The sequence below is a fragment of the Harpia harpyja genome, chromosome 5 (assembly GCF_026419915.1).
Source record: "Harpia harpyja isolate bHarHar1 chromosome 5, bHarHar1 primary haplotype, whole genome shotgun sequence".
Lineage (NCBI taxonomy): Eukaryota > Metazoa > Chordata > Aves > Accipitriformes > Accipitridae > Harpia > Harpia harpyja.
The window spans coordinates 36815639-36833422 of record NC_068944.1 but is presented as its reverse complement, the minus strand read 5'-3'; the positions used below and the strand labels follow the sequence as shown (position 1 = coordinate 36833422).

General features: G+C 38.8%; 1 protein-coding gene across 6 annotated transcripts in view; it reads right to left on the bottom strand.

Moving 5' to 3' along the window:
- Positions 1-12968: 12968 nt before the first annotated feature.
- The window catches only part of LYN (LYN proto-oncogene, Src family tyrosine kinase), a 55004-nt gene continuing 50188 nt past the window's right edge, over positions 12969-17784 (bottom strand). For all 6 annotated transcript variants that reach the window (XM_052786928.1, XM_052786932.1, XM_052786930.1 and 3 more), the window contains exon 13: positions 12969-13823. In XM_052786928.1, coding sequence (XP_052642888.1) covers positions 13621-13823 — 203 coding nt within the window. In that variant the 3' untranslated portion in view covers positions 12969-13620. The remainder of the gene's footprint in view (positions 13824-17784) is intronic.

Sequence of the window (17784 nt, the reverse complement as noted above, 5' to 3'; positions counted from 1 at the left end):
GTAGTCACAGGAAAATTGAAATCTACAAAATCTTGTAAGCCTTCTTTATTATAGATGTCACTGGAATACCTGAAATGAACTTTTTTTTGTTTCTAAAACTGTTGTTTGTGGAGAATAAAAAAGGGCAATTAGCAGCAAACTACCAAGCTTTTTTTTAGTGTGTGTCTATGAGCAATACACTTTGTGTACAGAGCTCCTATTTTGTCCTCTACCCTTCCACCTCCAAATTATACAGGTAGATTCATCAGACAGCTGACAGATGTCCTGTACTTAGCTTTTGGCTTGTTCCAGTGTCTGCTTTGTAACACTAGGGAACTGCGATGCAGACACTATACTACTTTTACTTTTAAATACTTCAGCTTGCTGGAGAGCTTATGAGATCCAGGAAAGACCTTGCTCTTTGATGTGAAATAGCTCAGGCTTAAGTATGAGCATCCTACTGAATCTGTTTCCTGAAAGAGAAACAGAATTAAGCTAAGTTACAGTATCACATAACTTTACAATTTTTTTTGTTTCACAATTTTATTATTCTTTTCTCCATGAGGATGAAGCCAAGCTATATTCCATTCAGAGAGAGCAAATTGACTCGTCTGTTTCAGCCGTTCTTTTGTGGAAAAGGCAAAGTTTGTATGATTGTAAACATTAATCAGCATGCTTCCACATATGATGAAACACTACATGTAATGAAATTTTCAGCTATAGCCAAACAGGTAAGAGTGCATCTAATTTCGCTGCTATTCTGCATTCTTTGTTACTATTGGTTTGTGAAATGATCAGGTTGTATGGACTTGTGTGATTCGGACTTTTGATGCATTATATGAATTCTTCTGCATGTGGCCTCCCTCTAAAAGGCTTCTAATAGTCTCGCACATCCTCAAACCTATTTGCGGTAAGAAGTTAAGATAGCTGCAGCTGTCTGGCTTGTTCAGTTCTGTGTAAAAATTAGTCAGGGAACTTTCAGATATGACTGGTTATACCATATATCTGAGCAAATGCAAGATTTCAATTCAAGCTTTTGATGAATTGTTTAACCTGTGTGCAGTTAAGCATCTGTTGCACAAGATGACAATTCTTCAAAACTTGTTGGACAGCTAGTGGTGGTAGTAAAAGAAGTAGTTTCTTTCTCATTTTGTAGCCTAAATGAGATCTCTTGTGTCTGCATTGCTCCTATTTGGTTAAGTGCAAGTAACTAGTAACAAACAAAAAGGGAAGACTTTTCATTGGTAAGTTAATGTTTGAAGGTAGTGTGCTCCTCTCCTTTGAAGGGAAAACCCCCTCTGCTAAGTCGACATGCTTTCATGCTTTTTCTGCTAGCTCTGCTTGTCAGCCTCCCATTAAATTCAGGACTTGGGATTGATGCTTGGTCTTAAGTTCATTCAGCTTCCCTGGAAGCTGCTGCTTGCAGAGTGGGATGGTGTGCTATGCTGTGTTTCATGGCAGAAATAAAGTCCTTTTCTAGTCTGGAACCATGGATTAGTTCTGACATGTTCCAAGTATGTAATGACATGTCTAATATGCTCTGAGAGAAAGTTTTTTCTAATTCTTTTCAGCTGCAACTTTCATCATAAGGTAAGAGTGTGCACTGAGGAGACAAGCTTCTGATGTGTTGTTCTATGACATACATACTTAAAATATTTATGTAACTAGCAAGAATTGCTGAGTCCTGGTCACAGTATTTCAGGAAGGAGCAGATGTTTTAGGGATTTGCTGCTTTTCATTAACTTCTCCAGAAACTATGCTAAAACCTCATATTTTAGGGGGAGAGAACACCTTTCTAGACAAGCATACTAAGTTTGTTAGTCGATAATCTTTCCCATTTTCACTTTGTTAGAGTACTGAATTCTTATATTTGTATTGATAGATGGTTTTGTTTACTAAAAGATAAGTAAAATTTTGTTAATGTTCTTGTATATTAAATATAATGTAAATAAAACAATGCATTCATGCCACTTCTTCCTAGTATTCTGATATCTGCAATTGTCCTGGTTTCAGCTGGGATAGAGTTAACTGTCTTCCTAGTAGCTGGTACAGTGCTATGTTTTGAGTTCAGTATGCGAAGAATGTTGATAACACATTGATGTTTTCAGTTGTTGCTCAGTAGTGTTTAGACTAATGTCAAGGATTTTTCAGCTTCTCATGCCCAGCCAGCGAGAAAGCTGGAGGGGCACAAGAAGTTGGCACAGGACACAGCCAGGGCACCTGACCCAAACTGGCCAACGGGGTATTCCATACCATGTGACGTCCCATCTAGTATAGGAACGGGGAAGTGGGTGCGGGGGAATCGCCGCTCGGGGGACTGGCTGGGTGTCGGTCGGCAGGTGGTGAGCAATTGCACTGCGCATCATTTGTACATTCCAATCCTTTCATTATTACTGTTGTCATTTTATTAGTGTTATCGTTATCATTATTAGTTTCTTCTTTTCTGTTCTATTAAACCGTTCTTATCTCAACCCACGGGTTTTGCTTCCTTTCCCGATTTTCTCCCCCATCGCACTGGGTGGGGGGGAGTGAGTGAGCGGCTGCGTGGTGTTTAGTTGCTGGCTGGGGTTAAACCACGACAGCAATATTGACAGCATTGATAAATCAGTGTGTTCAACTCCCGGATTTTCCAGGTAATCCAGACAATCCTACCCAAAAGTTTTGGTTATTTTCCACCCAAGCTAGTTGGAGGCAACGGCAAACCTATTGTGCACTTTGATGCTAACACATCTGTAGATGACTTTCCTGACAGTACTGAAACCTCTGCAGAAGAGGAAGTGGACATCACCATTCTGAGTCATGAGGTAGATACACATCTACTCAAAACTGTACCCAAGAAAGCCATTGCTATTAGTGCTAATATTAGAATCTTTAGCACAAGAGATGTGCTGGAAGCTGTATCAAATGAGAATGGTAAGCTTCTGTTCAGTGTCAGGCAGACCTAGACTTAAAGTGGTCTAGTTCCGAGGGAACAAGTGTAGTTGTGGAAGGCTGCCTGTAGCTTTCTAGTTAGGTCAAGTGCTAAATTTGGAATTCAACTGATTGCTCAAGGAGAAGAGTAAGGAAGCAGTATGTGTGTTTAAAACAACATTATTTAGTCATTTGTGCTCTTTTGGGAACAGCAGGAACAAGTTCAGGTGCAGCATTTTAAAAACAAAGCTATACAATCTAATAGCAATAAACTGTAAAGATCAAGTAGGCTTTATGTTAAACGGTTGTACAAATTAATATTTAAATGCCAAAATAGTAGTAAACTTTTTGATAGCAGAAACCATCAAGATGGAGAAAGGTTGTCTTTGCGATAGAAATTCACATTTGAAAATATTTAACCTCTGGTGCAGCCCCCCTGAAAATACAGGCTTGTAGAAATGCCCTCTGTAGATGGCTCTGTATGAATGTTTCATTTGACATGCATATCAATATGTGTTTCTAGCTTGTTTTCTGAACTGAAATATGTTAAATTTAGGATCTCTTGAAAACTACAGAGAACCTAAAGGAGAAGCTAGTTGCAGAAAAACAAAGTAAACTCCTTTTGGAGGTGAAGATACGTAGAGAGATGGCAGAAGCAATGTTCCGACAGCTGTTGGAAACAGAGGAAGCCTGGAGGCAAGTCATATTGCAGTCCTCTTCGAGACTTGAAGGATTCCACATGTATAAATGCATACATTTATATATACACATATATATGTATATGCAAGACATGCATACTCATGTTATTTAGAGAAGTTAGGGCTGGACAGTTTCAAAGCTTCTGATGAAAATGGAAGAAGGAACATTAAACTTGTATAGATCTGCTTCTTCCCACGTACAATGAAAAAGTAATGCTGCTTTCTGTTGAACTTTTCTCTGTTTAATTTATAATTACTGGAGGTTGTCCTGACTCATTATTAGTATTTAGCAGATGTGGAAGATTGTTACAGGTACCCCACTAAGTCTTGTGATTGTTCCAAAACTTACGCTTGGTCATGTTAGTATGTGTGCATGTGCTTAAGGCAGTTTGAATTGTATCTCTCTGAGCTCTCCTGGATTCTTGCTCCTGGATGACTTATGAACCATTGTTAGCTTACTATCTTACAAATTACTGTGGCTGCCTGCACTGATGTTACTAATTTGGGGATTTTTTTTCAAGTGTGTCCAGATTCCTCAAGCTGAATTCACTTCCTCTTAACTCTTTCTTCTTGAAATCAGTTTCCTGCTGTTTGAATTGCTAACAGAGACTAACCCCAAGTTAAGTTGCCAGCTGAACACACTATGGTTTAACACCTGCACTGACTTTAGAATTGCTTGGGTGCCTTTGGCCAAACACATAAAACAGCAGTGACACTTTTTCTCTGTTGATGTGATGTTCTGTGTCACTGCTGGGGCATTTTTTTAAATTGTGACAGGAGTAACATGTGATATATTGAAATAATAAGGCAAAATGATTTTGGCATTTATCTTTAAGGGAAAAATAAAAACCAAACCCAATGTGAAACACACCCCCCTGGAAATATGCTTCAACTATGTGTTGGTGAATTTTTTTTATAATACTTTTGTTTGACACATCTTAAGTATGTGTTCTTCTATAGCATTTTTCTTGGTATATGCCAAGTAGAAGTTATGCCTTGGTGCAAGTCTGTAGGATCATTGAGAATAAAAAGGAGAAAAGGGAAAAAAGTACTTCTTGGTCTCTTAACTTCACTATTTATGATTAGATGAATAATTTTGATATTGCCAGTTGAACACATGTAGTCAAATTGTAATAGCTGGAATGCTAATATATTAAATAAAACTAACATGTTCTCCTCAGCAACCGCTTGGAAGATATGAAAGACAGTTATGAAGAAAAACTGGAGAGCAAATTTGAAATGTATAGAGAGGCAATCAAGAAACATGCATATGTGTGTGCAATGGAACAAATTGAAGACCATTATGTTCCCATAGAAGAATTTCTAGCTGAACAAGAGAAAGTTGAGGTATGACTTCACTGCTGCTAAAAAATGCATGCTAGCCTCTTAACTGTAAATTTTGCTTTTCCACAATGGAATCATTTGGGAATCCTAAATGTAACACTGAACAATCAAAATAACTAGCAGTTCAGCCTAGCTGTTCTGTTGTCCAGTGCTAACCACAAGGATAGAGATGCCTTCTGTCTAACACTACCTGTAGCGTATACCTAAACTTCCTCATCTTTGAGGGCACAGTTCAGTCAAATCCAAGTCATCTTTATCTCTGTAGTGCAATGATTGGAACACTTAGAGGGATGGTGTATGCAGCAGTCTGGCTTTGTGGAGATCCTTGGCATTGTAGGGTATAGAGTAAAAAACTAGTCTGAAAGAGCAGTGGGGAATTTAGTACAGGGTAGCTATCTTAACTATAATGGATTTCTGCTCTGAAGATCTAGAGGGAGGATTGTGGCATAAGAAACTGTGATGAGAAGTCAAACTTTATGCAGGAGAGAACTTAATCTCCTGAATGTACTTATACCTAGAACTGCTCAGAGTTGGCATTGGTAAGTTGCTATTCCTTTTGCACCTTAGCCCTGTTAGCCATGTAGAACTCTACCAGTCTTTACTTCTAGCCTCTGCATAGATGGCTAAGTATATCCAGGCAACAGATGAGACCTGTGGGTCTAAGCCTTTTCAGAAGGTCTGTAGTGGAAGAACAACTGTGGTATACACCAGAGGTGTTCTCACTGCACTCTCCTGTCCAGGAACTGATAAGACATCTCACTCCACTGGTAGGCAGGTTCCTTTCAAGACATGAGGGAAGTGGGTTCCTGTGTTAGATTGTGATACATAAACATTTCTGCTTTTACAGCTCTCCATTCAGGTGCTGACAAGCAACACTGTATTGTGTAATGGCCTCTTTTTTCAGCTCCTTCACACTTGTCTTTTTTCCCACCTTAGACTCTGTTTTATGTTCACTTAAGCTCTAGCTATACACTGTGTTGGGGTGGAGGAAAATGAGTTTTAATAGTGCTCTCTGTATTTATAGCTGCCTTTTACACTGGCCACAAGGCTGCATGAGGGAAGATTCAAAGAACAAGATGGTCTTGGTAGCAAGTCAGATAAGAGACTGATGAAATCCCTAAGATGTAAAATTCTTAATTGACAAAGGAGAGCACAACATGAAATCTGAGTGGGCAGCTTCAGAGAACCAGAATTAGATGAATAACTTTTCTTGATGGTGACACTTGTTTGATTTCTCACTCTGAAATACCACCCTAGCAATCTGACAGGTACTGAAAAAGAGATTGAGATTAAAATTTAGTTCTATGAAATATGTTCTTCCTTATTTAGCAAGCTAATTGACAACAGTGTTTAACACAGATGCACTGAAGTTTCTTTTCTGCCATATAGCTACTTTTAATACAGTTTGGAAATATTCAGACTGGAAGAGTTGACTCCTGTGTAAAGTAACTTCCTCCTAGAAGGTCTCATGATCTGAGTGTTATTCCTTACTGTGATTTCTCAACCGTAACCATCACAACTTCCACCTGTGAAATGATTGTAAAGCTGCATATACATGTGTAGTATAATTGAAGGACGTGCAGTAGTGCATCAGGTTAAGCAGAAATTTAGACAAATTCTACCATGTGCCCTTTTTTTTTTTTTTTCAGGATAGAGAGAGTAAAATACTACAATTGGAAAGGCAACTTGATGAACAGTCAGGGAGGCTGTTGGCTCTGGGAGGTCCAAATTCAGATATACTGACTACTGAAAATAACATGGAACTAGGTAGGAATCTAATCTGGATATTCAAATTTCAATTTACTTTTGGTATTGTGTATAAAAAAGCAAACTTTTCTTTTGCCTATAGATCTTATGAACAAGATGATGAAGAGAGCCAATGAAGGATTGCAGAAACAATGCAAAGAGAAAGAAGAGGTAGCTCTTGCTTAGTATTTAACAAATCTGGGGATAACGGTCCTAAACTCTGGCATAGTTCAATGCTTAAAGATCTGCACTGTAGACACAAGCATGAAGATTCCTGCAAATGGGTGTCAAATTTACAAAAAAGCCCTTGACCAATTGTGGATGACTTTTGCCAGAGATTGGCTGTGTTCTGGCTTTACTCTAGTTTGTAAAGGCATCTACTACTGTAACAAGTCCAATGGTGAACATGATGCGAGTTGGAAGTAGGGAAGTATGTAGCCTTGTATTGGAATTTGTTGTAAAGATTACTGTTATGGCCTCAGCGCTTTCCTTCCTGAAATGCTGCCTGCTCTTGTGCACGGGAACAGTTAGAGAATCTGGTAACAGTTTAGATCTAGAGCCAAAATAGTGCCTCAAACCAGTCCTTTCTGTAAGTACTGAACTCCACTATCCCCTTAAACTTAAGTAAAGGGTAATGTGTCTGTTCTTCAAACAAACAAGATCCCCGTGTTCCGATTAGCATATAGAGGTAGAAATTAGGAGCTTCAGGTTGTGTAGTGGAAAACAAATACTAATTATTTTTAGGTATGCGTTTTTAGTCTATACCTTGAATGAACTTCTTGTAAGGCTACAGTTAGTTTCCCATGTTTAAAGATGATGGGGAGTGGGGAAGAGACAAGCCTTGCTCCTTTCACTAACAACAAATAGGAATAGGGGTTGGAGAAATAGTTCCAGCTGGTTCTAATAAACCATGTAAATGGAAAGTGAACTTTCTATTGAGAAAGTGTACTCCAAAAGTAACTTTTTCCTTACCAAGTTTAATGTCTCATGTTATGGCCCTGGCATTTGTTTTTCACTCCTGTTCTTTAGAGCTCTACATCATTTTTCCATTTCCTACGTCAGTTTAAAATTTTGATGGAAGTTTGGCTTTTATGCTTATATGGGGATACAGTATTGATTGTTTTGTGTGGCTAGAAAGTGTTAGAATGATGGGAATGCTGCCTGGCAATTACTGAAGTGAGAGCAATTTAAAGCAGTTGGTTCCATCCGTGCCCTTCTGCTGCTTTGCCTCACATATCTGTACATGCTTGATGAGTAATTCACTACTTATTTTTCCTCCCATTCAGCCATTAAACATGGGCAAAAGGTGGTGAGTTTTTTAGCAATCTGGCTATTTTCCCTCCAACCTTGTAGAAGTAAACTAATGATATAACATTAATTTTGCTGGTTCAGAGTTTCTTTGCCCTCTCAGGACTTAATCCATCAGTATTCTCACTAGAAAGGTGAGGTCTTCTGTTGTAACTGTGCTCCAATTCGTTATATGAGTAGTGTTAATGAGAGGAGAGTGTTCTTTTAACTACCTTTACTGAAAAGGACTGGACTGTTCCAGAAGTAGCTTAGTCTGTGCTGCTGTTCTTTGACTGACAGGTGTGTGTAAATCTAGTAGCTTCAGCACAATAGCTCTTGAATGCTCCAGCTGTATTTTATCACCAGAAATGATGGGTTGTGACAGGAGGTTGAGAGAAGCAGACTTCATGTTCATTGCTTTGATCTTGCAGTTTGCACTGTTCAGTATTAATCAGAAATGCTTACAGTGTCTGTATGAGTTCTGGTCATAAACAGAATTAATGTAAAACATGCTGTTTAGAACTTCAATGTGTATGGGGTTTATTTTCAGCTTATAAAATCTCTGAAGTTTAAAATACAGAAATTAAATGAAACCCTGCTAGAAGCTAATGAAGGCTACAGAAAAATGGCAGAAGAGAACAGTCAACTGAAGCATACAATCATGCTCAAGGTTTGTCAACAATTTAAAAGCAACTTTAATATGGCTTGTATCCATAGCTGTACTGAATGTTTCTGCATCTTTGTATGTGTAAAAACACTGTTCAGTCTTATTAATTTATTTTGATGTTAGCATTTTTTCCATCCTTAACTTCCTGAATTATAAGCTCAGAACCCTTGTGTTTCACTCCTTGACTTTGTATCTTGTAAGACAAGATTCATTTTTCAGTCTATGTGATAGACTCGGTCAATAGGGTAACTCCGTGCTGACAACTCTTGCTAATCTAAAGGTGCCACAAATTATTGTCAAGCAAAGAAAATACTACTCAGAACTCCGTAGTTGTGAAGTGTTTTGCTGAGGGCAAGCAAGGTGTCAGTGCACAAATGTTAGTGCAACAAGACCTAAGGATCTATGGCTTTAAAGCTATACTGACACTCTTGCAGAGGTGGCCAAGCTTGATAAGAGATATGGGCAGGTAAACTAATTAATACTGAAATAGAAGAAATCTTTCCTTCAAAAGCAGGGACTTCATAAAGTTGACAGCATCTGACCTCAGATATCAACTAGATTCCTAAATAAAAAAAAAATGAAAATTTTGACACTTTGCATCTATGCCTCATTCGTAATCGGCAAATGAAGCAAGGCAGGTATAAGACTACTTAGTGATGTTTTTCTTTGACGTTAAATTACCTTCTGCATGCTTTTTAGTCTAAGTCTGACACTAAAAATTATTCATCTTGAACTTTGTTTCTTAATTGGTTCTAAGACAAGAAGGTGACTTTTTGTTAACCACAAGGATTAGAGAGCATCTTTAAGACTCTGTATTCTGCCCACTCAAAGCACTTATTCAGTCCTGGTTAACAGACTTACGACTATAGGAGTTTTGATTTGACCAGTTTTGCTTTCAGTAATTGCAGGTTAAGACAGGAAAGCCGCCTTTATTTGGTTCCTAGAACAACAGCAACTCTTTGCATAGTGTGGCTAAGCATTTTAGCATCAGCTTCTTAGATTTGGTCTCTAACTAGATCTGATGGCCCTGTAGTTTGCTGTTCTCTAAATTACATAGAAGTAATTCAGAAGAATGGCTACTGAATAGTCATTTGGCATAGTAATAACAAGGGTGTTTACTGGTATAGTAAAATAATCCAAAACAGAAAATTAACTACATGAAAAAGACCTTGGAGTGTTCATATACCTAAGACAGCCTTATCCTCATAGGATCAAGAAATGAATAGTCTTCAGAACTGGGCTAAACGTGTTCTTGAGCTTGAAGAAACAGTGTCTTCCCTGCAGAAAGAACTTGATGAACGGAAAAAGCATTTCTCTATAGAGAAGCCAAAACAACAAAAACCCAGGAGAGGTTTGTTGGCTAACCTGAAATCCACAGCAGCAGCCACTGCTAGTACACCTCTTGGTGAAGGCTGGGGGAACTATGAAGGTGCTTCATCCTTTTCAAGAAAACAAGTACTGTTTGCTCATAAAGCAAAAGAATAATATTTGATTAATCAAAGTGTGCAGTTACTGGGCTTCTTTATCAATCTTAAACTGTTGATAGCTTTTTCTCACTCTTAGATGCCATCTTCACTGTCATGTTAACTGACATGAAAATGTTTAATACACAACTTTTTAATTGAATCAGGGTTGAATTTAGAGCTATGTAAGTTTAGGTCTAAACTTCTGCTTTTACTGTTGATATAGAGATGTGATTTGAGAAATATAATTTTAATTCTTGAATAACTGCTATCACGGTCTTCTATACTGATAAATGTGTGATTCATGCTAAGTAAGTAAGTGGGATGTTTTTCATCTGCTGCTCAGTACCTTTTTAAATTAAGTATTTCATTTCATTGTTGATTCCTAGAAATCAGATGGCTTGTAAGCTTAATCTCAAATAGTTAAAATAGCTTGGTTCTTAAGTTAATATTCTGGCTTTGACCTGGAGACTGCCATCTTTGGACTGAACTGAGCAAATTGCTAAAAGAGGCAACAAAATGAGGTCTTATCTGGCTCCTTGCTATTTTTCAGGTAACTTGGCTTTTTAAAGAAGGAACTTGTTTTAATATCATTTGAATTTCCACTAAGAATATGCATTAAACTTTGAAAAGTCTATTTATAATAAAATTTTCCACTGCTAAATTAAGTTCTGACTGTTCATTTTATAAAGGTGAGAAAATCGGTGAAATCAACATAAGGCAAGATCATAAACTTAAAGGCTAGATGATCATAGTGATTGACATATGAAGATCTCGAGTTGAAAGAATCATAGCCTTGATTATATTACTTACCTTTATCTAGTAACTCAAGGAAGGAAGACTGGAGCATGATAAAGTTTGAAATAATAGCTTTCTTAAAGCCATTTCCATCAGTGAGGGTGAGAGTTTTTTCTAACTACTGTGAAAGTACCATGCCTGTAAGTGCTGGAGGATTGCTTTAGAACAAGGCAGAATCTGTAAGTAAATTGGATTGATCAGTCCCTATAATGCTGTTTCTCATAGTGGAAGGGGACCCAGCTCAGAGCAAGAACCTTACCCTCCCTGTGGGACACTAGGTGGTGCAGCCTTCCTGTGTGACACTGAGAGCAGCCCTTCTCTGGTGTGACTGTTCTAGCCTGGTCTTCTGAGTTTGGGGTTGATCTGTGCAAATGCAGTGACAAGTAATAACTCTGACATGTCTTTAACCAGGCTGGAGATGTAGGACTTGAGCCAGTGCTGTTATGTCTTGAACTGTTTCTGTTAAATATAGGTTATCATGTGGCTCCAGAAGTCCTAAAGGCCTATAATATCTCCAGGGTAGAATTTCTAAAATGCTGTTCTACTCCCATGAAAACTATTCCAGCTATTAAAAAATATTTTGGTGTAGTGATACAATACACTGTGTGTTGATCCCTTGAATAAGCAAGCTGTTATGTACAAATTGCTTTAACAGCAGCAATATTCAAACTGAAGTTAAAAAAAAAAATCATCAGAACAGGCTAATGCTGGAAACTTTCTATAATACCATTTCAAATGATCTAGTGCTACACCTTGACAGTCTATCACTTGTCTGAGAGCATATGTTATCAAGTTTGTGACACTAACTATAACCTCTTATTCCCTGAGCAACTGCTGTTTCACTGTTCCCTCCTGCTGCCCAGAGCTATTTGGTTGGCTACAGGAAATAGTTTGAAAGACAAGGTTACATTATCATCTTAAGCTTTTTGTTTTTTTTTTTCATTAAAATAAAATGAAGCCTGTAGTGAAGTACTGACCAATTCTTAACTGTAATGTTTTTCCAAAGAGTTGCAATGGACTGTGTTGCTATTATATTAATGACTTTTGAGAAGCTGTTTTAAAGGACAGTGGAGGACTGATGACTTTTTTTCCCTGCTCTCCAGACCAAAAAGAAACCCTAATAAGGATGCAGGAGTGGCTGGTTTGGTCCTTTTCAGCTTGTCAAAGCTGAATGGGTATAAGTAAAGCAGAATCCATTTATCTTGTTTGTGGTAATGAACAGATGTTCTCCTGTTCCACATGAAGCTACCACTCTGGATAGAACATCAGTCATTTGTTTTATCTCAAATTACTACCATACAACTTTCTTCAGATTAAGTGTTTATTAAAATTAAAAATCACCATACAATAGAAACTATTTACATGTTTATCTGATAGTCTGCTTAAACTGCACAGTTTGACTGAAGGAAGCCAATGGAAAAGAAAAGCAATGAATATTTATGCTGCTGAACTTCAACTGCAGGCACACTGAAGCTTTATCAAAAGGGTTTTAAGCTTCTGCAAAGTACCATTTGCCTAAAAAATTGGGCTGAGGGGGTGGCAAAGGTGGACTGGGTTTCAGATGTAAGAACCAGTATGCTGTAGTTACATTGCAATTGCACTAGCTCAGCTGCTTTGGTAAGTAATTTGATAGAACAATTCAGTATGTAGAGTTTAGCAAACTGCATTCGCTGCTTTTATGAATTAGATTTATATACTGAGCAACAAACCTATAGTGTCATTGCAATGTAACTTGATATCCTATTGCATATTTCCACAAATTGTTTTTGATAGCTAGAGCTAGTTTTAGCTGTAAAACAGATTGGAGGTTAGTTGATTAAAGCAGCAAAAATATAAGGAATTTTCTTGAATAATCACAGAGGATTAAAAATTAAGATTAAAATACTTTCACTGGTAAGAGTCTCAGTGACTCCAATGAACATTAACTTCCTTCAAAATCCTGTGCTTTCCCATGGACTTCAGGTGATGACTTTGGCCTCGTGGGAAACTGAAGGTTGAACACAGAGCTAGGTGTGCTGCCACTTCTGCCGTCATGTGTGTTCATATTGCACTTCTGCATCAGTGATGGCTGTGCGATGCTTTGAAAATGATTTTAAATTTAGTATGAGTAATACAGCAGTAAAACAAACAGAATCATCTTCAGTGTAAAGAATTACATACATAACCCTTCCTTAAAGGAAACCATGACACTGTTTAGAAAGTCTTACAAGAGGTGACAGTACTCCAGATACTACTGTGAAATAACAAGGATATAAAAATAATTTTCACAAAAGATGATTTAAGAACATCACCATGTCTTAAATATGTAAGTAAGTTCTCCTTCATGACTTTTTCTTTTGAAAACAGCTGTTCATGCATCTTCTTGCCCCTTTTATAAAGGTCTCCTTGTAATGTATTGCATGACTTAGATCCTAAGAAGGTGTTGTCAAACTGTACCCATGCACGATTGCTTTCCTTCGTTCTCCCTCCCCACCCCAAAAAGCCTGCTTGCTTTGGGATGTTTCTGCAGATGCAAAACATAAGGCATTTAAGGAGAACTTCAAGCTTTAGAAGAACTGTTTTAACCAAATAAAAACATTATTTCTCTGCAGAATTACTCTTTCCTTCAGCATTTCACCTTCCACACTCAGTTAAGACATCCAAATTCATGAAGTAATTGGTTTGAGCAGTCTGTCCAAATAATAGTCTGTGCCAATGATCCATGTCAATAGAAAAAGTGTTCTTTGTTCTATGGCTGTTGTTGATACTGCCCTTCTGTTGCTGTGTAGAAGTCATCAAGCACACTCTGTAGATAATCAAATGTTGGCCTCTCTTCAGCTTTGTCTTTCCAGCATGTTTTCATGATATCGTAAAGCTCAGCTGGACAGTTATCCATGCGTGGCATTCGGTACCCACGCTGAAGAGCAACCATCACATCTGAATTGCTCATACCTTCAACAAAAAAAGAAAGTTTTGATGAAATTATCTCAATTCCTAAAGAAACTATTTTTTCTTTTTTATTTACTTCACTCTAAAGATCTTCACCGAAGCATACAAGATTATTGTTACTTATTAAAGGTAGCTACTAATATGAGTTCAATAAACAAGTGTACACCAGCACCGAGGGTCTTGCTCTGGAAATCCTGGGGGGAGGATTGCTGTTTCCCCAGTTGAGCATAGTGACCTCTTTAGTGCCAAGTCTAACAAGACTGTGGGAGAGATCATAATTCTTGTCTCCAGAACCAGGTCAATTCTGTTCCTCTGACCAGTCCTGCCACCATTTGTTATGCTTCCAGCAGTGATGAGATTCACAGCAAAAGCCCACCCTGGCATCAGCCTTTGTCTCTAGCTGCAGGGCTTCTAACCTGCTTGCTGTAGACCCCATCCATGCTGAGACAGAGAGCAGCCTACCTGTTTGACCATGCTGCCAGTCACCCTGCCCAGTGTAGCAATACAATTTCAGATTTTCTTCTACATCAGCTTTTGTGCAAGTGCTGCCGATTGCAAGGTACTGGACGTAGACACTCGTGATATCATTACTTGTAACAGGCAATTTCTCTTCCCTTCTTCCTCATCCTATTCCTGTTGTGTAAAACCATCTTGCCAGCTGTGCTGAGCTTTGCTTTGTTTCCCTGATATGGTTTTCTTTCAGAGGATAAGAACTGTAACTACCAGAACTGCATCCTGAGCCTCACATGCCAACTAATGTCACGTGAGAAAGGCCTGCCCCGGACACCATCCTCCTCCTCTCTCCCCCCCCCTCCCCACCCCCCCTTTTTAAATCCTTGAGAGATTGGTTCACAGAACTATTTTGACACCTACTCTCAGAAGGTCAGCTATGCCAGGGCCAACAAAAAGGCTCACCACTTCCTACCCAGAAACCTGCCTTTCATCTTGTCCCTTCCTCTGCAAATCTTACACAGCCCAGTGGAGTAATTGTGCCAGGATTACCTTCTCCAGGACACAGACTCTAAGATTTCTGTACTCCAGTGAATGCTGTTTCTTCTGATGACTGGGCATGCAGGAAGCACCTGTGCTTCAGCCTAGATATTTGGTACCACCAGTGAAGACTTTCCCTTTTGAGAAGGCTATTCCAGACCCCACAGCTGCTGCCCGCTCCTCAGGCTCAATGCTCCACGTGGCGCAGTTCTGCCTGAGACTACAGTTTCTCATGGTTTTCTCAGGCAACTCGGCCTCTGGTCAGATGCACGCGTGACATTCACTGCTCCTGCATACACCAGTTCCCCAGCGGTGCGGGGGGAGCAGCTACACTCTGCTGAGAGGAGCCAGGACGGGTCCTGCTCCGAGCAAGGTCGGCAGTGGAGATACAGACGTGGTGCTCCCCCAAGGACTTGGTGACTGTGCAGCTCTGTTGCTGCAGACTGTGCGGATCTTGGTACGTGTTATGTTGACTACTAAAGCTATGATTTAAGCCACTTGGCAGGTAAGGACGCACGTGAATTACAACCAAATGACAACTTTATCCGGTACAATTACTTTGATTATTCAAGATGACTATAGTTCATATAGCTGACTTCAGTTCAAGCCTTTTGGCTTTAACCTATTCTAGAAATACCGTCAGCCATGTAATCTGAGTCTGGATCAGAGTGCTTACTTTGGGAATGTCTTTTGTATTTTTAGTTCCTCTTTGGAAGAAGGAGTGAAGTTTCCCTGAGCCAATACTGCACATGTGTGTAGAAAAAAAAAAGTATTTTGAAGGCAGCAGTGGAATGGCATGTTGTCACAGAATAAGGAATCACGGCTATATAAAGACAAAATAAGTATAGGAAGAAAGTCAATAAAGGTATTTTATAAAGAACAGTGATCTGACTGCTTGAGCTTAAAGAAATGGATTGTATATAATGTATGCAGTAAAATAGTTATTCACGCTATGCAAAGTCTTAGTTAACTGTGTGCTTGCTACATGAGACTGCTGCTACTGGGCTTTTGTGCAGAACGGGGCTGATTCCATGAGTTTAAGTACTGTATAGGATTGTGCTTAGATCTAGTGTCTGCAGGACTGATGGTTACATTCTGAATGCCAAGGACAAAGCCTGTGTTTCAGCTAACCTGCAGGAAAACTATCTGTTAAATAACCCTTTAAGTTCACAAGACAAAAAGGAAAATACTTTTATCAGTATTCCATAATAAATACATCATGAACATACTTGCACGTTTGGGGTTTTATTTAAAACAAAAAGGCTTACCTGTCTACCCCACAGTCCAAGCAGTATTCTCAAAATAGCTACTTGTTTAACATTTCCTTTTTTTTTTAATTTTTGTTTTTATTTTTTTGTGGCTAGAGAATTACCTGTCTCACCAAAGCTACATCCTAATCAATAAAAGAAATATATCCCACATGCATGTTTGTTACACCCTCTTAAATGCTAGCAAAGGACATTAGCTCTAAAGGTTTGGTGCATGTCTGTTAATTTATGCTGTGGTACCTGTGAAGTTTCACAGATAAAGACATATTTCCTTGCATTAGAGCCCAGGAAATTATGTGAACACAGTGGTATGGAGGAAGAATCCCACTGTACAGAAAGTGGCCTATCTTGTAAAGAGCAGTGGGCATAATTGGAATGCAAGTATGGATGTTGCCAGTATTTGACATACTATATAATCACCTGGAAATTAGTTTTAACAACCATTTCAACTCATTTGACCAGAGAATCAGATACTTTTGTATATTTCAGAGGTAGTTCCTGAAACTATAGTCCCGCTAATTGCTTTGAGTTTCTTAGGAAGAGAAACAGCTGTTGGAATTTAAGAACAAAGATCAGAAAAGCTCCAAATTTCTTGGCTGGAAATGCTTCTTACCAAGTTGCCCACCTAGATTTTCTTTACAGGTATTAACTACTTTCCAGTTTCAACTCAAACTGTTTCATATGCAGCTTTATGCTGAATACTCCCTAGTTGCTGGAGCTGGTTAATAATTGAAAATAATGTTTTGAAGCATTCCCATTAGAACTGAAAAATCAATTTACCATTTCTCTCCAGTGGCTGCTGGTTACAACCTATCACCAGGTTACTCTTGCCATGCTGGGGTAATTTGCCCAAACCTGTCACATCTCTTCAGGTAAAGTGAATCGGTCACCCATTTATTTTGCTGCCCTTCTGATTCTTCAGTATCAACTTTCAATGTAACAGGCTATTTCAATTTATACTTCTATTTAAGATAGACATATATCCCTCTTCCAATTTAATGCAAGCAATGCCTGCAAACTATTAAAATCTCCCCATATGCAGCCAAGAGGCTTCCGCCTCTAATTGCTGGTTGACAAATGAATGCACAGTATATGGCCTATTTATGGTGCTCATAAAAATACTCCCATATTTGAAAAAAATATTGCCCAGACTTCCCCTTGAAGAGATATTTTCCCACAGTAGTATAGCAGTACTGTGTCTGCTGTACAGATTGATTTTGTTCTTAAAATAAAAATATGATGTTTTATGGAGGTAAAGAGAGAGCAGACTTAGCTGCAGAATGAAGTATTGGATTGGGTTTTATATTTTTGTAGTGCTGGTTTCCAGGTGAGCTCATAGGTTTGCTCAGGGAAGGACAATTTTCAAGGCATCCAGAAATAACCTTGTGAGCCCAGCTCAGCATCAGGATACATAAGCACATGCTAACGGGGAAAAAAAAGTCTCCCGACCGTGAGAAGGACTGTGCATTACTCGGCTGCACACAACTCCCATCTGATCCTTCCTGGGGACATGAGTAGTGTTTAGAATAGCTTTGGGAGGACGTGCTACTCAGTCACATATTTTAGAGCCCTTACCTAAAAAACCAACCCAGAGCATATGTTTAAACACTTAGCTGTGCAAGCAGCCCTATCACCTCTTGAAGTTTAAGGGGGCTACTCTTGAGCTTAAGTGCTTTCCTGGACCGGAGCCTTACCGAGCAATGAGA